Source organism: Oncorhynchus mykiss, chromosome 21, assembly GCF_013265735.2.
Source record: "Oncorhynchus mykiss isolate Arlee chromosome 21, USDA_OmykA_1.1, whole genome shotgun sequence".
In the NCBI taxonomy this organism is placed as follows: domain Eukaryota; kingdom Metazoa; phylum Chordata; class Actinopteri; order Salmoniformes; family Salmonidae; genus Oncorhynchus; species Oncorhynchus mykiss.
The window spans coordinates 7,872,636-7,892,066 of NC_048585.1; the positions used below are offsets into that span (position 1 = coordinate 7,872,636).

The 19,431-nt window shown below is 48.4% G+C and overlaps 3 protein-coding genes and 1 long non-coding RNA gene across 6 annotated transcripts in view; 2 read left to right on the plus strand and 2 right to left on the minus strand.

Moving 5' to 3' along the window:
* Positions 1–19,431, minus strand: part of LOC110516645 (uncharacterized protein KIAA0930 homolog) — a 62,026-nt gene that overhangs the window by 35,486 nt on the left and 7,109 nt on the right. For both annotated transcript variants that reach the window (XM_036956729.1, XM_036956728.1), the window contains one exon: positions 9,114–9,265. In XM_036956729.1, coding sequence (XP_036812624.1) covers positions 9,114–9,265 — 152 coding nt within the window. The remainder of the gene's footprint in view (positions 1–9,113; positions 9,266–19,431) is intronic.
* LOC118936573 (microfibril-associated glycoprotein 4-like) lies at positions 980–5,955 on the plus strand. 2 transcript variants are annotated; one of them, XM_036956731.1, is made up of 5 exons: positions 980–1,132; positions 1,292–1,486; positions 2,010–2,106; positions 4,841–5,023; positions 5,471–5,955. In XM_036956731.1, the coding sequence occupies exons 1-5, from the start codon at positions 1,127–1,129 to the stop codon at positions 5,704–5,706; spliced, it is 717 nt and encodes a 238-aa protein (XP_036812626.1). In that variant the 5' UTR covers positions 980–1,126; the 3' UTR covers positions 5,707–5,955. The 2 variants fall into 2 exon arrangements, with proteins under 2 accessions (XP_036812626.1, XP_036812627.1); XM_036956732.1 differs by lacking the exon at positions 5,471–5,955 and adding an exon at positions 5,150–5,199 and having other exon boundaries at positions 4,841–5,086.
* LOC118942851 lies at positions 9,614–10,686 on the plus strand. Its single transcript, XM_036956730.1, has 2 exons — positions 9,614–9,722; positions 9,770–10,686. The coding sequence occupies exons 1-2, from the start codon at positions 9,638–9,640 to the stop codon at positions 10,654–10,656; spliced, it is 972 nt and encodes a 323-aa protein (XP_036812625.1). The 5' UTR covers positions 9,614–9,637; the 3' UTR covers positions 10,657–10,686.
* On the minus strand, positions 16,276–17,638 carry LOC118942852. The gene is made up of 3 exons (XR_005038487.1): positions 16,622–17,638; positions 16,473–16,542; positions 16,276–16,393 (listed from the first exon to the last, which is right to left on the minus strand). It is a non-coding gene; the product is annotated as an uncharacterized LOC118942852 (long non-coding RNA).

A 19,431-nucleotide genomic window follows, 5' to 3' on the forward strand; every position in this document is an offset into this window, starting at 1 on the left:
ATTGGACAAGTAACCAGCAGGTAGCCCAGTGGTTAGAGCATTGGACAAGTAACCAGCAGGTAGCCTAGTGGTTAGAGCATTGGACCAGTAACCAGCAGGTAGCCTAGTGGTTAGAGTGTTGGACCAGTAACCAGCAGGTAGAGCGTTGGACCAGTAACCAGCAGATAGCTTAGTGGTTAGAGTGTTGGGTCAGTAACCAGCAGGTAGCTTAGTGGTTAGAGCATTGGACTTGGAACCATAAGGTAGCCTAGTGGGTAGAGCATTGGACTTGGAACCAGAAGGTAGCCTAGTGGGTAGAGCATTGGACTTGGAACCAGCAGGTAGCCTAGTGGTTAGAGCATTGGACTAGTAACCAGCAGGTAGCTTAGTGGTTAGAGCATTGGACTTGGAACCAGCAGGTAGCCTAGTGGTTAGAGCATTGGACTTGGAACCAGCAGGTAGCCTAGTGGTTAGAGCATTGGACTTGGAACCAGAAGGTAGCCTAGTGGTTAGAACATTGGACTTGGAACCATAAGGTAGCCTAGTGGGTAGAGCATTGGACTTGGAACCAGAAGGTAGCCTAGTGGGTAGAGCATTGGACTTGGAACCAGCAGGAAGCCTAGTGGTTAGAGCATTGGACTAGTAACCAGCAGGTAGCTTAGTGGTTAGAGCATTGGACTAGTAACCAGCAGGTAGCTTAGTGGTTAGAGCATTGGACTTGGAAACGGACCGCGATAGGGAACCCGACGGGAGGGAAACGGACCGCGATAGGGAACCCGACGGGAGGGAAACGGACCGCGATAGGGAACCCGAGGGAAACAGACTGTGTAAACAACATTCAACAATTGTCTAACAAAATATGAGCAGAAAAGTAGAGTACACACATGTTATGGTGTAACATGGAGAAAACTTAGGCTATATGGACAGAAGATAAACTGTGTTTAAAAAGACAGAGTCCAGGAAACTACAGAAGTGGAAATGTCCATATTGTGAAATCGTGTTTGCTTCCCTGATAATAAATCAGCCAATCATGATCAACCCACCCCTTCTAAAAAGAACACAAAAAGGATGGATAAGAGTCACAAGCACATTATTTTTCTTGTCGGGCTGAAAACCAACTGGAAAAAGACAGCTAACCGTCCCAACAATGCATGTAAGTTGAAGGCTTCATTTTACAACTGAAACATTTTACCACTACAGACTGTTTATATGTAAACACACGCATTTCCATATATTGAGCAGAAAATTATTATGTTTCACACATGGAATGACATAAAATACATCCACATTTAATAGGCTCTCTGTGTTCCAGGCCCTGAGGATTCTCCATGTTTTGCTGCTGTCAGTAGCAGTTCATTCTAAGGGGCTGATGTTCCAGCCTCTGGACTGTGCTGATATCTACAACGACGGCTCTAAGACCAGTGGTGTCTACAGGATGTACCCTGCTGGACCCAACTCTCCTCGATACGTCTACTGTGATATGGACACCGACGGAGGGAAATGGACTGTGAGTAGGTCACCTAGTAGGAAACTATTTAAACGGAGTACATAACCAGTGTTCAGACCAGACTAGAGTCGGCCTCAACCCCTCCAGACCAGACTAGAGTCAGCCTCAACCCCTCCAGACCATACTAGTCAGCCTCAACCCCTCCAGACCATACTAGTCAGCCTCAACCCCTCCAGACCAGACTAGAGTCAGCCTCAACCCCTCCAGACCAGACTAGAGTCAGCATCAACCCCTCCAGACCAGACTAGAGTCAGCATCAACCCCTCCAGACCAGACTAGAGTCAGCATCAACCCCTCCAGACCAGACTAGAGTCAGCATCAACCCCTCCAGACCATACTAGAGTCAGCCTCAACCCCTCCAGACCATACTAGTCAGCATCAACCCCTCCAGACCATACTAGTCTGCCAGATTAGAGGTCTGATCAACCGTTGGTACTGAATTCTCCTGAGTCAGTACTTGACGACATGGCCTAGATGCTTACAATTTCTCCTCTCCCCTTCTCTTCTCTCCCCCTCCTTCCAGGTGTTTCAGAGGAGGATGGATGGAACAGTGAACTTCTACAGAGGATGGGACCAGTACAAGAACGGCTTTGGACACGCAGCAGGAGAGTACTGGCTGGGTAAAGGACTTCTTTCAAAAAGCCTCATCAAGGACAGATCATCCATGGAAAAACCCTGGATAATATAAATTAATCATTGGGTTGTTAAATTGACTTCTCTGTTATAGTGATGTTGTTGTGACGGTCAGTAGTTAGGCAGGACCAATCGCAACAAGGCCAAATCACAACAGGACCAAATCACAACAGGACCAAATCACAACAGGACCAATCCCCTTTAGTCGGTGTGTAAAACCAGTGCGTCTAGAAAAGCAACCTCCCACACTACTCCAAAGCATTTAAAAAAATAACATGTACAAAAATATATTCACTAAATTAATATATTCACTTAATTAATATATTCACTTAATATATTCACTTCCAGTCAAAAGTTTGGACACACCCTTCTCATTCAAGGGCTTTTCTTTATTTTCTACTATTTTCTACATTGTACAATAATAGTGAAGACCTCAAAACTATGAAATAACACATATGGAATCATGTAGTAACCAAAAAAGTGTTACATCAAAATATATTTTATATTTGAGATTCTTCAAGGTAGCCACCCTTTTGCCTTGATGACAGCTTTGTTCACTCTCGGCATTCTCTCAACCAGCTTCACCTGGAATTTATTTTCCAACAGTACTAATCTTTTGACTGGTACAGTATATACAAAAAAAATGAAGCAAGCTGTGCTGACCGAAGACATGACTTTCCTGTGCTGACCGAAGACATGACCCTCTGTGCTGACCGAAGACATGACTCTCTGTGCTGACCGAAGACATGACTCTCCCGTGCTGACCGAAGACATGACTTTCCCGTGCTGACCGAAGACATGACTCTCTGTGCTGATCGAAGACATGACTCTCTGTTCTGACCGAAGAATGGACTTTCCTGTGCTGACCGAAGACATGACTCTCTGTGCTGACCGAAGAATGGACTTTCCTGTGCTGACCGAAGACATGACTCTCTGTGCTGACCGAAGACATGACTCTCTGTGCTGACCGAAGACATGACTCTCTGTGCTGACCGAAGACATGACTCTCTGTGCTGATCGAAGACATGACTCTCTGTGCTGATCGAAGACATGACTCTCTGTGCTGACCGAAGACATGACTCTCTGTGCTGACCGAAGAATTTACTTTTCCGTGCTGACCGAAGACATGACTTTTCCGTGCTGACCGAAGACATGACTTTTCCGTGCTGACCGAAGACATGACTTTCCCGTGCTGCCCGAAGACATGACTTTCCCGTGCTGCCCGAAGACATGACTTTCCCGTGCTGCCCGAAGACATGACTTTCCCGTGCTGCCCGAAGACATGACTTTCCCGTGCTGCCCGAAGACATGACTCTCCCGTGCTGCCCGAAGACATGACTCTCCCGTGCTGACCGAAGACATGACTCTCTGTGCTGACCGAAGACATGACTCTCTGTGCTGACCGAAGACATGACTCTCTGTGCTGACCGAAGACATGACTCTCTGTGCTGACCGAAGACATGACTCTCTGTGCTGACCGAAGACATGACTCTCTGTGCTGACCGAAGACATGACTCTCTGTTCTGACCGAAGACATGACTTTCCCGTGCTGACCGAAGACATGACTTTCCCGTGCTGACCGAAGACATGACTTTTCTGTGCTGACCGAAGACATGACTCTCCCTTGCTGACCGAAGACATGACTCCCCTTGCTGACCGAAGACATGACTCCCCTTGCTGACCGAAGACATGACTCTCCCTTGCTGACCGAAGACATGACTCTCCCTTGCTGACCGAAGACATGACTCTCCCTTGCTGACCGAAGACATGACTCTCCCTTGCTGACCGAAGACATGACTCTCCCTTGCTGACCGAAGACATGACTCTCCCTTGCTGACCGAAGACATGACTCTCCCTTGCTGACCGAAGACATGACTCTCCCTTGCTGACCGAAGACATGACTCTCCCTTGCTGACCGAAGACATGACTCTCCCTTGCTGATCGAAGACATGACTCTCCCTTGCTGATCGAAGACATGACTCTCCCTTGCTGACCGAAGACATGACTCTCCCTTGCTGACCGAAGACATGACTCTCCCTTGCTGACCGAAGACATGACTCTCCCTTGCTGACCGAAGACATGACTCTCCCTTGCTGACCGAAGACATGACTCTCCTTGCTGACCGAAGACATGACTCTCCTTGCTGACCGAAGACATGACTCTCCCTTGCTGACCGAAGACATGACTCTCCCTTGCTGACCGAAGACATGACTCTCCCTTGCTGACCGAAGACATGACTCTCCCTTGCTGACCGAAGACATGACTCTCCCTTGCTGACCGAAGACATGACTCTCCCTTGCTGACCGAAGACATGACTCTCCCTTGCTGACCGAAGACATGACTCTCCTTGCTGACCGAAGACATAACTCTCCCTTGCTGACCGAAGACATGACTCTCCTTGCTGACCGAAGACATGACTCTCCCTTGCTGACCGAAGACATGACTCTCCCTTGCTGACCGAAGACATGACTTTCCTTGCTGACCGAAGACATCTGCATGATAGAAATAGAGATCCTTTTAAAAACTCAACTCTTGACCTCGACGCCAGCGCCACTACATGTTTTCACATTGTTCCTCTTCCTCAGGGACTGGTTTAGACCTGGGACACCAGGTATTAATTACCAGGTAGAAGAGAAAACCAGCAGCCTGTGAACCTGGTAAGGGGTAACAGTTGAATATCTCTGTTCTAAAAAAGGTTCCCCTCTCGTCTGTTCGATGCAGGTCTGGACACCATCTACCTCCTGACCCTGAAAAAGAATTACGAGTTGAGGGTGGACATGGAGGACTTTGACGGACAGAAAGCCTACGCTTTCTACTCCTCCTTCGCCATCTCTCCCAAAGTCACAGATCCTGAACTGGATGGCTACAAACTCCAGGTTACTGGCTTTAAAGACGGAGGAGCAGGTGAGAACAGTTTAAACTTCCTTAGAGAAACATCTGGGCTGTATTCATTAGTCCAGAGTTCAGGTGAGAACAGTTTAAACTTCATTAGAGAAACATCTGGGCTGTATTCATTAGTCCAGAGTTCAGCTAAGTTCCCTCATTCGGTTCTGTTTGATTCCTAGTGAATACAACCTGATCTGATACAAGCTGATCTGGGATCAGTTTATTGGAGATCATAATGAATAGTATTACATAGAAAGGACAGGGGGGGGGGGGGGGGGGGGGCGTACAGATACACCATCTTAGAGCTGATCTGGGATCAGTTTATTAGAGATCATAATGAATAGTATTACATAGAAATGACGGCGGGGGCTGGTCCTAGATCATACTGTGACATAGTAGACTGATTTTGACCAGGGCTCTGATAGGTTACATAACATCTGACCTGTGTTTCCTGCTTGAACCAAGGGGACTCTCTCACCTATCACAGCGGTATGAAGTTCTCCACCTTCGACCGAGACCAGGAAATCAACTGTGCAGTCAACGCGGTCGGAGGTTACTGGTACAACGAGTGTTACTTCTCAAACCCAAACGGTCTTTATACATGGGGATTGAACTCACAGATTGGAGTCAACTGGAGGGGATGGAAGACCTTCTACTCTGTGAAAGCCATATCCATGAAGATTAGGCCTGTGAACCTGTGAAGGTCCTTCACAAAGTCCTTTAGTTAAAACATGGTTATATGAACTGCAGAATAATGGCTGGAACAGAGCGAATGGAATGGCATCAAACACATGGCATTAAAACGTAAACCACTTTTGATGCATTTGATACTACTCCAGCTATTACGCTACATACAGTCAGTACCACGAGCCCGTCCTCCGCAATTACGGTGCCATCAACCTCCTGTGCCTCTCACTCACCTGTGGTTCGGAATAAATTGACCACCCCATTTAACACATCCTTTGATGCGACTATACCTCGCATGCTTTTACTATCTCAGAACCCCAAGAATGTAATTATAATCTATCTAATATAATTAAAACATGCAAATGTCTTCCATTCTATGCACAGTGTAAGATTGATCTCAGTCAGTTGTCCTATAAAACTAAAAACTGTCGCGTGAAAAATGCTGCTTTTCATAGCTCATATTCTGTTAAACCCAAATCATGCTGTTGACTCGTTCCTATACTGGTATTTGTGTCTGGGGCTGTTGTGGTGCCCATATTACCGCCACATCGGCAGTCATGAGTCAAGACCACAGTCACATTCTGCTGAGTCAACTTCCATCTCCTTTAATTAACTCTGGACATGGCGGTTACACCCAACTGACTATGCACCAATCAGGTCACTAACGGCCTGGTCCTTGGTAGAACCCAACTGACTACACACCAATCAGGTCACTAACGGCCTGGTCCTTGGTAGAACCCAACTGACTACACACCAATCAGGTCACTAACGGCCTGGTACTTCGTAGAACCCAACTGACTACACACCAATCAATCAGGTCCTAACGGCCTGGTCCTTGGAAGAACCCAACTGACTACACACCAATCAGGTCCTAATGGCCTGGTACTCAGGTCTCCATTGTCCCTCCATCAGGTCCTAATGGCCTGGTACTCAGTGCTCTAGTGTCCCTCCATCATGTCCTAATGGCCTGGTACTCAGGGCTCTATTGTCCCTCCATCAGGTCCTAATGGCCTGGTACTCAGGGCTCTATTGTCCCTCCATCAGGTCCTAATGGCCTGGTACTCAGGGCTCTATTGTCCCTCCATCAGGTCCTAATGGCCTGGTACTCAGGGCTCTATTGTCCCTCCATCAGGTCCTAATGGCCTGGTACTCAGGGCTCTATTGTCCCTCCATCAGGTCCTAATGGCCTGGTACTCAGGGCTCTATTGCAGGGAGAAGTTGACAAAAACAAAGTTGACAAAACAAAAAAGGAGAACAGACGAGGTACTACGCAATTAGAGCAAGCAGGGAGATTCTCTGTTTTGCTTTGCTCCCTGCCATGCTAACGGGTTCCCACAAGCTACAATGTATGCGAAGAGCATGCTGCATGCCCCCATCTGCTCCTTGATCACGTCAAACTTCGTCCGCCAACACTTGGTCTGGAATGTAATGACATGCTAGCATAGCTAGCGGCTAAGACAGCTTGAGCTAAAATACAAACTCAGTAGCAGAGTAGATCTTCCATATGAAGTCGAACATTGGTGCATTGTGGGTAGCTTATTCGGAAATAGGTTAATAAATATATAATAACCCCAAAAACATACCTAGGTTTGTACTTTGTACCAGATCATGACTACAACTAAGTTACTTAAGTCTTTGACCATACTGTGTTACAGTGGTGAGGAAAAACTCCTGCTTCCTACCTTTAATGGTATAAATGTCTATGATATATGCTATGCTTATCTGTTACTTGGCAAAACAAGGTCAACTAAGTATATACGGTTTTGATCACATTCTAATATCCATGATCAATATGAAAAAGGCCAGACAAGGAAGTGAAGAGTTTACACTGGAAATTGGTCACAATAAACAACATGTGAAAAAACATTCCACAGACTGGTTAGAGTGGTCACCACTAATACAGGTCTCAGAATATCCAGACTGGTTAGAGTGGTCACCACTAATACAGGTCTCAGAATATCCAGACTGGTTAGTGGTCACCACTAATACAGGTCTCAGAACATCCAGACTGGTTAGAGTGGTCACCACTAATACAGGTCTCAGAACATCCAGACTGGTTAGAGTGGTCACCACTAATACAGGTCTCAGAACATCCAGACTGGTTAGTGGTCACCACTAATACAGGTCTCAGAATATCCAGACTGGTTAGAGTGGTCACCACTAATACAGGTCTCAGAACATCCAGACTGGTTAGAGTGGTCACCACTAATACAGGTCTCAGAACATCCAGACTGGTTAGAGTGGTCATCACTAATACAGGTCTCAGAACATCCAGACTGGTTAGAGTGGTCACCACTAATACAGGTCTCAGAACATCCAGACTGGTTAGTGGTCACCACTAATACAGGTCTCAGAACATCCAGACTGGTTAGTGGTCACCACTAATACAGGTCTCAGAACATCCAGACTGGTTAGTGGTCACCACTAATACAGGTCTCAGAACATCCAGACTGGTTAGTGGTCACCACTAATACAGGTCTCAGAATATCCAGACTGGTTAGTGGTCAAGACTAATACAGGTCTCAGAATATCCAGACTGGTTAGTGGTCACCACTAATACAGGTCTCAGAACATCCAGACTGGTTAGTGGTCACCACTAATACAGGTCTCAGAACATCCAGACTGGTTAGTGGTCACCACTAATACAGGTCTCAGAACATCCAGACTGGTTAGTGGTCACCACTAATACAGGTCTCAGAACATCCAGACTGGTTAGTGGTCACCACTAATACAGGTCTCAGAATATCCAGACTGGTTAGTGGTCACCACTAATACAGGTCTCAGAATATCCAGACTGGTTAGTGGTCACCACTAATACAGGTCTCAGAACATCCAGACTGGTTAGTGGTCACCACTAATACAGGTCTCAGAATATCCAGACTGGTTAGTGGTCACCACCAATACAGGTCTCAGAACATCCAGACTGGTTAGTGGTCACCACTAATACAGGTCTCAGAACTTCCAGACTGGTTAGTGGTCACCACTAATACAGGTCTCAGAACATCCAGACTGGTTAGTGGTCACCACCAATACAGGTCTCAGAATATCCAGACTGGTTAGTGGTCGCCACTAATACAGGTCTCAGAATATCCAGACTGGTTAGTGGTCACCACTAATAACAGTAACAAACCACACACACTGTACTATACTGTGTCCCAGAGTAACAGTAACACACCACACACACTGTACTATACTGTGTCCCAGAGCAACAGTAACACACCACACACACTGTACTATACTGTGTCCCAGAGTAACAGTAACACACCACACACACTGTACTATACTGTGTCCCAGAGCAACAGTAACACACCACACACACAGTACTATACTGTGTCCCAGAGCAACAGTAACAAACCACACACACACACTGAGGTGAAGGGAAAACAACTTCTGCCAGAGACAGTCTCACTCACTCACTCACCTTCTTGCCCTCTGATTGGTCGGGGCTGACGTATGACAGCTTCCTGCGGACGTAAAACAACATGTCGTCCTGTTCCCGCGGCGACAGCTTCTCCATGAAGTACGTGGAGAACATCCATGTCCAGAACACGATGCGGTCGTCCTTAAAACACCCTGGATCAAAAACACAGAGGTCAGAGGTCAGACCTTAAAACACCCTGGATCAAAAAACAGAGAGGTCAGAGGTCAGACCTTAAAACACCCTGGATCAAAAACACAGAGAGGTCAGAGGTCAGACCTTAAAACACCCTGGATCAAAAAACACAGAGAAAGGTCAGAGGTCAGGCCTTACAACACCCTGGATCAAAAAACACAGAGAGGTCAGACCTTAAAACACCCTGGAACGGTCCTATCACAGTTATCAGAGCAAGAGGAAGACGGGACCCGGGCCACTCCTGATTTACAGTAAACTCGAAGACAAACGGTCTACTGTAATACGTCTAGGTGGCTATTGGCTTTGGTCCTCAGTGAGATGAACTGGAGGAGATGTTAAATCTCAGGCTTTCCATTAGAGGTCGACCGATTAGGATTTTTCGACCTCTACTGTCCATCCTAAACGGCATCCATACAGGAAGTACTCACACCCTTCGACTTGTTCCACATGTCGTCGTGTTACAGGAAGTACTCACACCCTTCGACTTGTTCCACATGTCGTCGTGTTACAGGAAGTACTCACACCCTTCGACTTGTTCCACATGTCGTCGTGTTACAGGAAGTACTCACACCCTTCGACTTGTTCCACATGTCGTCGTGTTACAGGAAGTACTCACACCCTTCGACTTGTTCCACATGTCGTCGTGTTACAGGAAGTACTCACACCCTTCGACTTGTTCCACATGTCGTCGTGTTACAGGAAGTACTCACACCCTTCGACTTGTTCCACATGTCGTCGTGTTACAGGAAGTACTCACACCCTTCGACTTGTTCCACATGTCGTCGTGTTACAGGAAGTACTCACACCCTTCGACTTGTTCCACATGTCGTCGTGTTACAGGAAGTACTCACACCCTTCGACTTGTTCCACATGTCGTCGTGTTACAGGAAGTACTCACACCCTTCGACTTGTTCCACATGTCGTCGTGTTACAGGAAGTACTCACACCCTTCGACTTGTTCCACATGTCGTCGTGTTACAGGAAGTACTCACACCCTTCGACTTGTTCCACATGTCGTCGTGTTACAGGAAGTACTCACACCCTTCGACTTGTTCCACATGTCGTCGTGTTACAGGAAGTACTCACACCCTTCGACTTGTTCCACATGTCGTCGTGTTACAGGAAGTACTCACACCCTTCGACTTGTTCCACATGTCGTCGTGTTACAGGAAGTACTCACACCCTTCGACTTGTTCCACATGTCGTCGTGTTACAGGAAGTACTCACACCCTTCGACTTGTTCCACATGTCGTCGTGTTACAGACATTTTAAATGGATCACATTGACATTTTATCTGGTCACTGATCTACACACGATACTCCACAATGCCAAAGTGGAATTTTGTTTTTAGATTTATTCATTTTTTACAAATTAATTCATAATGAAACGCTGAAATATCTTCAGTCAATAAGTATTCAACCCCATTTGTCAAGCCTAAATACGTTCAGGAGTCAAAATGTTGCTTAACAAGTCACATAATAAGTTGCATGGACTCACTGTGTGTGCAATAATAATGTTTAGCATGATTTTTTTAAATGACGACCTCGTCTCCGTACCCCCACACATACAATTATCTGTGAGGTCCCTCAGTCGAGGAGTGAATTTCAAAACACAGATTCAACCGCAAAGACCAGGGAGGTTTTGCGTTGCAAAGAAGGGCACCTATTGGTAGATGGGTAAAAATGTTAAAAAGCTGACATTGAATATCCGTTAGAGCACGGTGGAGTTACTACACTTTGGATGGTGTATTAATACACCCAGTCACTACAGCGATACAGGCATCCTTAACTCAGTTGCCAGAGAGGAAAGAAACCACTCAGGGGTTTCACCACGAGGCCAATGGTGACTTTAAACAGTTAGAGTTTAATGGCTGTGATAGGAGAAAACTGAGGATGGATCAACAACATTGTAGTTACTCCACAATACTAACCTAAATGACACAGACTTTAAAACAGTTACAGAGTTTAATGGCTGTGATAGGAGAAAACTGAGGATGGATCAACAACATTGTAGTTACTCCACAATACTAACCTAAATGACACAGACTTTAAAACAGTTACAGAGTTTAATGGCTGTGACAGGAGAAACTCTGAGGATGGATCAACAACATTGTAGTTACTCCACAATACTAATCTAAATGACAGAGTGGAAAGAAGGACGCCTGTACAGAATAACAAATATCCCTAAACATGCATCCTGTTTACAACAAGACACTAAAGTAAAACTGCAAAAGAAATTGGCTAAGCAAATTAACTTCATGTCCTGAATACAAAGTGTTATGTTTGGGGCAAATCCAATACAACACATCACTGAGTACCACTCTTCATATTGTCTAGTATAGTGGTGGCTGGATCATGTTATGGCTGAACACAGGCAAAATCCTAGAGAAACCCTGGTTCAGTCTGCTTTCCACCAGACACTGGGAGATGAATTCCCCTTTTCAGCAGGACAATAACCTAAAACACAAGGGCACATCTACACTGGAGTTGTTTACCAAGAAGACAGTGAATGTTCCTGAGTTACAGTTTTCACATCTGCTTGGAAATCTACGGCAAGATCTGAACATGTCTGTCCAGCAATGATCAACAACCATCTTGACAGAGCTTGAAGAATTCAAAAAAAAAATTGCAAAAAAATTGTACAATCCAGGTTTGCAAAGCTCTTAGAGACTTACCCAGAAAGACTCACAGCTCTTAGAGACATTCCCAGAAAGACTCACAGCTGTAATCACTCTTAAGAGACTTACCCAAAAAGACTCACTGCTGTAATCACTCTTAAGAGACTTACCCAAAAAGACTCACTGCTGTAATCACTGCTAAAGTGGATGAATAATTATATAATCAAGATATACAAGTGCTTTACAAATATGTTAGAATTTGTTAAGCACTTTGACAGCGCATTTTGTGTAGATCGTTGACAACAAAATGACGACAGAATCCAGTTTAATCCCACAACAAAATGACAACATAATCCAGTTTAATCCCACAACAAAATGACAACAGAATCCAGTTTAATCCCACAACAAAATGACAACAGAATCCATTTTAATCCCACAACAAAATGACAACAGAATCCAGTTTAATCCCACAACAAAATGACAACAGAATCCAGTTTAATCCCACAACAAAATGACAACATAATCCAGTTTAATCCCACAACAAAATGACAACAGAATCCAGTTTAATCCCACTTCAACAAAATGACAATTTAATCCAGTTTAATCCCACTTCAACAAAATGACAACAGAATCCAGTTTAATCCCACTTCAACAAAATGACAGAATCCAGTTTAATCCCACTTCAACAAAATGACAACTTAATCCAGTTTAATCCCACTTCAACAAAATGACAACAGAATCCCGTTTAATCCCACTTCAACAAAATGACAACAGAATCCAGTTTAATCCCACTTCAACAAAATGACAACAGAATCCAGTTTAATCCCACTTCAACAAAATGACAACAGAATCCAGTTTAATCCCACTTCCACAACAAAATGACAACAGAATCCAGTTTAATCCCACTTCCACAACAAAATGTGGAAAAAGTCCAGGAGTGTGAATACTTCCTGAAGGCTCTGTACATTGTGCACTACTTTTGACCAGAGCCCATAGACTCAGTAGTTTCCATTCCATATAGTTTCACTGGGGCACTATATAGGCAATGGGGCTACCATTTCGGAGACAGACAGGGTTCTTCTCTAATGGAAGACAGCAGCTTCTGACACAAAATGGCCATTCAGTTTAAACTGCTCATTCAGAGAAACACATTCCTCCATGCCATTTCATTACAGTGAGATTCAATTCAGTGTAACTCAATCTACTGAAGCGCTGTCTGGCTTTGATCGCTTCAATTTTGGAAATTCATTATCGTTGACGAATAACGTGGTGTCAAAAAGATCGCATTTGGTTTAAATAACTTGTATCTATGTGTGTACATTATTCAAAGAACATCTCCTCTTAATGCTGACACCATAAATGCTGAAACTGAAGCCTTTGTTCCTCTCAGACGAGTCTAGTTTCTACAGACAGAACGAAAGGGAACTGAAATACCACTACATTTCCTGAGCCTGATTTTTTTATTTTATTCTACCTTTATTCAACAAGGCAAGTCAGTTAAGAACAAACGATTACATTTACAATGGACGGCCTCCCCCGGCCAACCCCGGACAACACTGAGCCAATGGTGGGCCTCCCCCGGCCAACCTCGGACGACACTGAGCCAATGGTGGGCCGCCCCCGGCCAACCCCGGACGACACTGAGCCAATGGTGGGCCTCCCCCGGCCAACCCCGGACGACACTGAGCCAATGGTGGGCCTCCCCCGGCCAACCTCGGACGACACTGAGCCAATGGTGGGCCGCCCCCGGCCAACCTCGGACGACACTGAGCCAATGGTGGGCCTCCCCCGGCCAACACCGGACGACACTGAGCCAATGGTGGGCCTCCCCCGGCCAACACCGGACGACACTGAGCCAATGGTGGGCCTCCCCCGGCCGACACTGAGCCAATGGTGGGCCGCCCTATGGGACTCCCAATGGACGGCCTACCCCGGCCAACCGCGGACGACACTGAGCCAATGGACGGCCTCCCCCGGCCAAACCCGGACGACACTGAGCCAATGGACGGCCTACCCCGGACGACACTGAGCCAATGGTGCGCCGCCCTATGGGACTCCCAATCACGGTCGCTTGTGATTCAGCCTGGATGGGAACCAGGGCGTCTGTAGTGACGCCTCTAGTACTGAGATGCTGCGCCACCCGGGAGCCCCAACACACACAATCTGACAGCGCTGCTGAACATTCCCCACCAGAGTACAGAATGCAGCCAGCATATCATATCTACCCGGGAGGCTGAGCTAACAGACACTTCAGCAGTTATATGAAACCTCCAGAGTACAGAATGCAGCCAGCATATAACATCTACCTGGGAGGCTGAGCTAACAGACACTTCAGCAGTTATATGAAACCTCCAGCCAAGCGGACACTGCTTCCAGGAAATCTCCTCATCAACAACTTCTCCCCCTGACAGAGACTCAGGCTACTGAGGCTAGTCATCAGGATAGTCACACACACACACCAGTACACAGGCTACTGAGGCTAGTCACACACACACACCAGTACACAGGCTAGTCATCAGGAGTCACACACACCAGTACTCAGGCTACTGAGGCTAGTCATCAGGATAGTCACACACACACACCAGTACACAGGCTATTGAGGATAGTCATCAGGATAGTCACACACACACCAGTACACAGGCTACTGAGGATAGTCACACACACACACACACACACAGGCTAGTCATCAGGATAGTCACAAACACACACACACCAGCACATTGGCCAGTCATCAGTGACCACGACTCACCCACCGCCTGACTGCTTCCATGAGCAACAAGAGCTCACGGGTCTTGCCTCCCGAGTGGCGCAGTGCTTGCGGTGTCACTACAGCCCCGGGTTCGATCCCAAGCTGTGTCACAGCCGGCCGTGACCGGGAGACCTATGACGCGACGCACAATTGGCCCTGCGTTGTCCGGGTTAGGGAAGGGTTTGGCCCAGCGTCGTCCGGGTTAGGGGAGGGTTTGGCCCAGCGTCGTCCGGGTTAGGGGAGGGTTTGGCCCAGCGTCGTCCGGGTTAGGGGAGGGTTTGTCCCAGCGTCGTCCGGGTTAGGGGAGGGTTTGTCCCAGCGTCGTCCGGGTTAAGGGAGGGTTTGTCCCAGCGTCGTCCGGGTTAAGGGAGGGTTTGTCCCAGCGTCGTCCGGGTTAGGGGAGGGTTTGTCCCAGCGTCGTCCGGGTTAGGGGAGGGTTTGTCCCAGCGTCGTCCGGGTTAGGGGAGGGTTTGTCCCAGCGTCGTCCGGGTTAGGGGAGGGTTTGTCCCAGCGTCGTCCGGGTTAGGGGAGGGTTTGTCCCAGCGTCGTCCGGGTTAGGGGAGGGTTTGTCCCAGCGTCGTCCGGGTTAGGGGAGGGTTTGTCCCAGCGTCGTCCGGGTTAGGGGAGGGTTTGTCCCAGCGTCGTCCGGGTCAGGGGAGGGTTTGTCCCAGCGTCGTCCGGGTCAGGGGAGGGTTTGTCCCAGCGTCGTCCGGGTTAGGGGAGGGTTTGTCCCAGCGTCGTCCGGGTTAGGGGAGGGTTTGTCCCAGCGTCGTCCGGGTCAGGGGAGGGTTTGGCCCAGCGTCGTCCGGGTTAAGGGAAGGGTTTGGCCCAGCGTCGTCCGGGTTAGGGGAGGGTTTGTCCCAGCGTCGTCCGGGTTAGGGGAGGGTTTGGCCCAGCGTCGTCCGGGTTAGGGGAGGGTTTGGCCCAGCGTCGTCCAGGTTAGGGGTGGGTTTGGCCCAGCTTCGTCCAGGTTAGGGGAGGGTTTGGCCCAGCGTCGTCCAGGTTAGGGGTGGGTTTGGCCCAGCGTCGTCCAGGTTAGGGGAGGGTTTGACCGGCCAGGATATCCTTGTCGCATCGCGCTCTAGCGACTCCTTGTGGCATTCATTTTGACTGCTTATGGTTAGGGTTAAGGTTTGGAATAGGGTCTCCCCAACCACAACACCTAGCTAACCAGCCGAGGCCCCCCCCCCATCCACAACACCTAGCTAACCAGCCGAGGGCCCCCCCCCCCACCTCAACCACAACACCTAGCTAATCAGCCAAGGGCCCAGGAGAGGGAGAGTCAGGAAGTGAAACACTGAGCTTTAACTTCGCTGGGTAATAGAGTGAGGGTGGAGAGAGTGAGGGTGGAGAGAGTGAGTAGAGACCCTGCCATCCCTTGTTGTCACAACAGAACCTCTACCCTGCCATCCCTTGTTGTCACAACAGAACCTCTACCCTGCCATCCCTTGATGTCACAACAGAACCTCTACCCTGCCATCCCTTGATGTCACAACAGAACCTCGACCCTGCCATCCCTTGTTGTGTCACAACAGAACCTCTACCCTGCCATCCCTTGTTGTGTCACAACAGAACCTCTACCCTGCCATCCCTTGTTGTGTCACGTCACAACAGAACCTCTACCCTGCCATCCCTTGTTGTCACAACAGAACCTCTACCCTGCCATCCATTGATGTCACAACAGAACCTCTACCCTGCCATCCCTTGTTGTCACAACAGAACCTCGACCCTGCCATCCCTTGTTGTGTCACAACAGAACCTCTACCCTGCCATCCCTTGTTGTGTCACGTCACAACAGAACCTCTACCCTGCCATCCCTTGTTGTCACAACAGAACCTCTACCCTGCCATCCCTTGTTGTCACAACAGAACCTCGACCCTGCCATCCCTTGTTGTGTCACAACAGAACCTCTACCCTGCCATCCCTTGTTGTGTCACGTCACAACAGAACCTCTACCCTGCCATCCCTTGTTGTCACAACAGAACCTCTACCCTGCCATCCCTTGTTGTCACAACAGAACCTCTACCCTGCCATCCCTTGATGTCACAACAGAACCTCTACCCTGCCATCCCTTGATGTCACAACAGAACCTCGACCCTGCCATCCCTTGTTGTCACAACAGAACCTCTACCCTGCCATCCCTTGTTGTGTCACGTCACAACAGAACCTCGACCCTGCCATCCCTTGTTGTGTCACGTCACAACAGAACCTCGACCATGCCATCCCTTGATGTCACAACAGAACCTCTACCCTGCCATCCCTTGTTGTCACAACAGAACCTCTACCCTGCCATCCCTTGTTGTCACAACAGAACCTCTACCCTGCCATCCCTTGATGTCACAACAGAACCTCTACCCTGCCATCCCTTGTTGTCACAACAGAACCTCTACCCTGCCATCCCTTGTTGTCACAACAGAACCTCTACCCTGCCATCCCTTGATGTCACAACAGAACCTCTACCCTGCCATCCCTTGTTGTCACAACAGAACCTCGACCCTGCCATCCCTTGTTGTCACAACAGAACCTCGACCCTGCCATCCCTTGTTGTCACAACAGAACCTCAACAACTCTCTCCCCCCGATGCTGATTGGAGGAGAGAATCACCACAGAGGTTGTTCATCACTGTGTGGCTCAGGCTCCGTGCCAAATGGCACCCTGTTCTGATCTAGAGCAAGGAGAGAAGTGAGACGAGGTAGGAGAGAATAGGGTGCCATGTTGGGACACAGCCTGCGTCTCATCCTGAGCCTGGAGGAGGACAGGGGAGGACTGATTCCAAATCAATACCTCTTCCACACCAGAGGAACACAAGACTGGCTAGAAGTGACAGACACACTGCTGTCTGGCGGATAGTGAGACAATCCTGGAGACGACTGATGAGTTTGTCCTTGTCCTGCAGTGTTGTCCTCTGTTCTCCCCTCCTCGATATCTGGCCCGTCATGGAAAAACAAGGAGGGAGAGGAGTGGGAGAGAGAGGGGGAGGGAGAGGAGTGGGAGAGAGAGGGGGATGGAGAGGAGTGGGAGAGAGAGGAGTGGGAGAGAGAGGGGGAGGGAGAGGAGTGGGAGAGAGAGGGGGAGGGAGAGGAGTGGGAAAGAGAGGGGGAGGGAGAGGAGTGGGAGAGAGAGGGGGAGGGAGAGGAGTGGGGAGAGAGAGGGGGAGGGAGTTCATCCAGGATGCTGACAGCAGCAGGATTTGACCACTGATTTGTCCTCTGGACTCAACCATGAGCTCTCCGTTTCTCCCTTCACAGCCTTCTCCCCTCCCCTCACTACACAGGGAAGGGGAGAGGTGAGGGGGAGGGAGGAGAGGGGGAGAGAGAGGGGGAAGGAGAGAGGTGAGGAGGGAGAAGGGGGAGAGAGAGAGTGTGAGGAGGGAGTGAGGAGAGGGGGCGGAGAGAAGGGGGAGGGAGAGAGTGTGAGGAGGGAGGGAGGAGAGGTGGAGGGAGAGGAGTGGGGAGAGAGGTGGGGAAGGTGAGAAGGGAGGAGAGGGGAAGGGAGAGAGAGGGAGGAGAGGGGGAGGGAGAGAGAGGGAGGAGAGGGGGAGGGAGAGAGAGGGAGGAGAGGGGGAGGAAGAGAGAGGGAGGAGAGGGGGAGAGAGAAGCAAAAGGAGCAGGGCCTGTTTTCTCCAACGTGGTGCAACACAGACACAGATACAAGAAGCCTCCTACTACCTCCTACTGCTCTGTTCTAGAACACTGCTTTGTTCTAGAACACTGCTCTGTTCTAGAACACTGCTCTGTTCTAGAACACCTCATGACAACAGGAGAATCACCAAGATCTATTCTTGTGTTTCCTCAGTCAAAATGTTAGGCTATAATGTGACTATTTCTTTTTCAACTATTTCAGTTGACTTTATACTACAAGACCAGCACTCTGATGTGGTCTGTCAAACAGGGAACTACAACATAAAACCCATACTGTTGTCACAGAGGAACACACACACACACACAGCCAGACGTGGTACCTCCTCAAAGAGATTAGACAGACTAACTTGGTCTTCTAAGACTGACTGACGTCCCAGTGGAGAATAACAAGGTGTTAACTGGTTAACTGGTTAAATAGCCCACCCATTTGTTAACTGGTTAAATAGCCCACCCATTTGTTAACTGGTTAACGCTGGATCGTCCAACGAGCTCTGACAGTCTTAATCATAAGTGTAGTAGAACAAAGACAGGACATGTTTAAAACATCACTCAACCTCTTTCCTCTGCTATGTGTTCTGCTTGTTTATGGGATGTGGTCTGTATGTACTGGAATTACTGCCAAATGTATCTCCTCATTGAGGACATGAACCTTTTCTAAACTAAACATATTGAGTGTGTCCCTTGTCTGTTGTTTAACAGCCTCCCATTGTCTCCTGTTAATAGATATGAGGCAAACAGTAGGTCCCTCTGAATGGCAGAGAGAGACAGAGGGAGGAGACAGAGAGAGAGGAGAGAGACAGAGAGGAGAGAGAGAGACACAAGAGGAGAGAGACAGAGGGAGATAATTCATGACACAGGACCTCATTGTCCTATAACCTGCAGTCCTCCTCAAGCTGCTCATACAGCATCAGTAACTAGAGTAGAGGACTGGGTAGAGGGACAGGGAGTCAGAGTCATAGGGCCATCAGTAACTAGAGTAGAGGACTGGGTAGTGGGGCAGGGAGTCAGAGGGCCATCAGTAACTCGAGTAGAGGACTGGGTAGTGGGACAGGGAGTCAGAGGGCCATCAGTAACTAGAGTAGAGGGCTGGGTAGTGGGGCAGGGAGTCAGAGGGCCGTG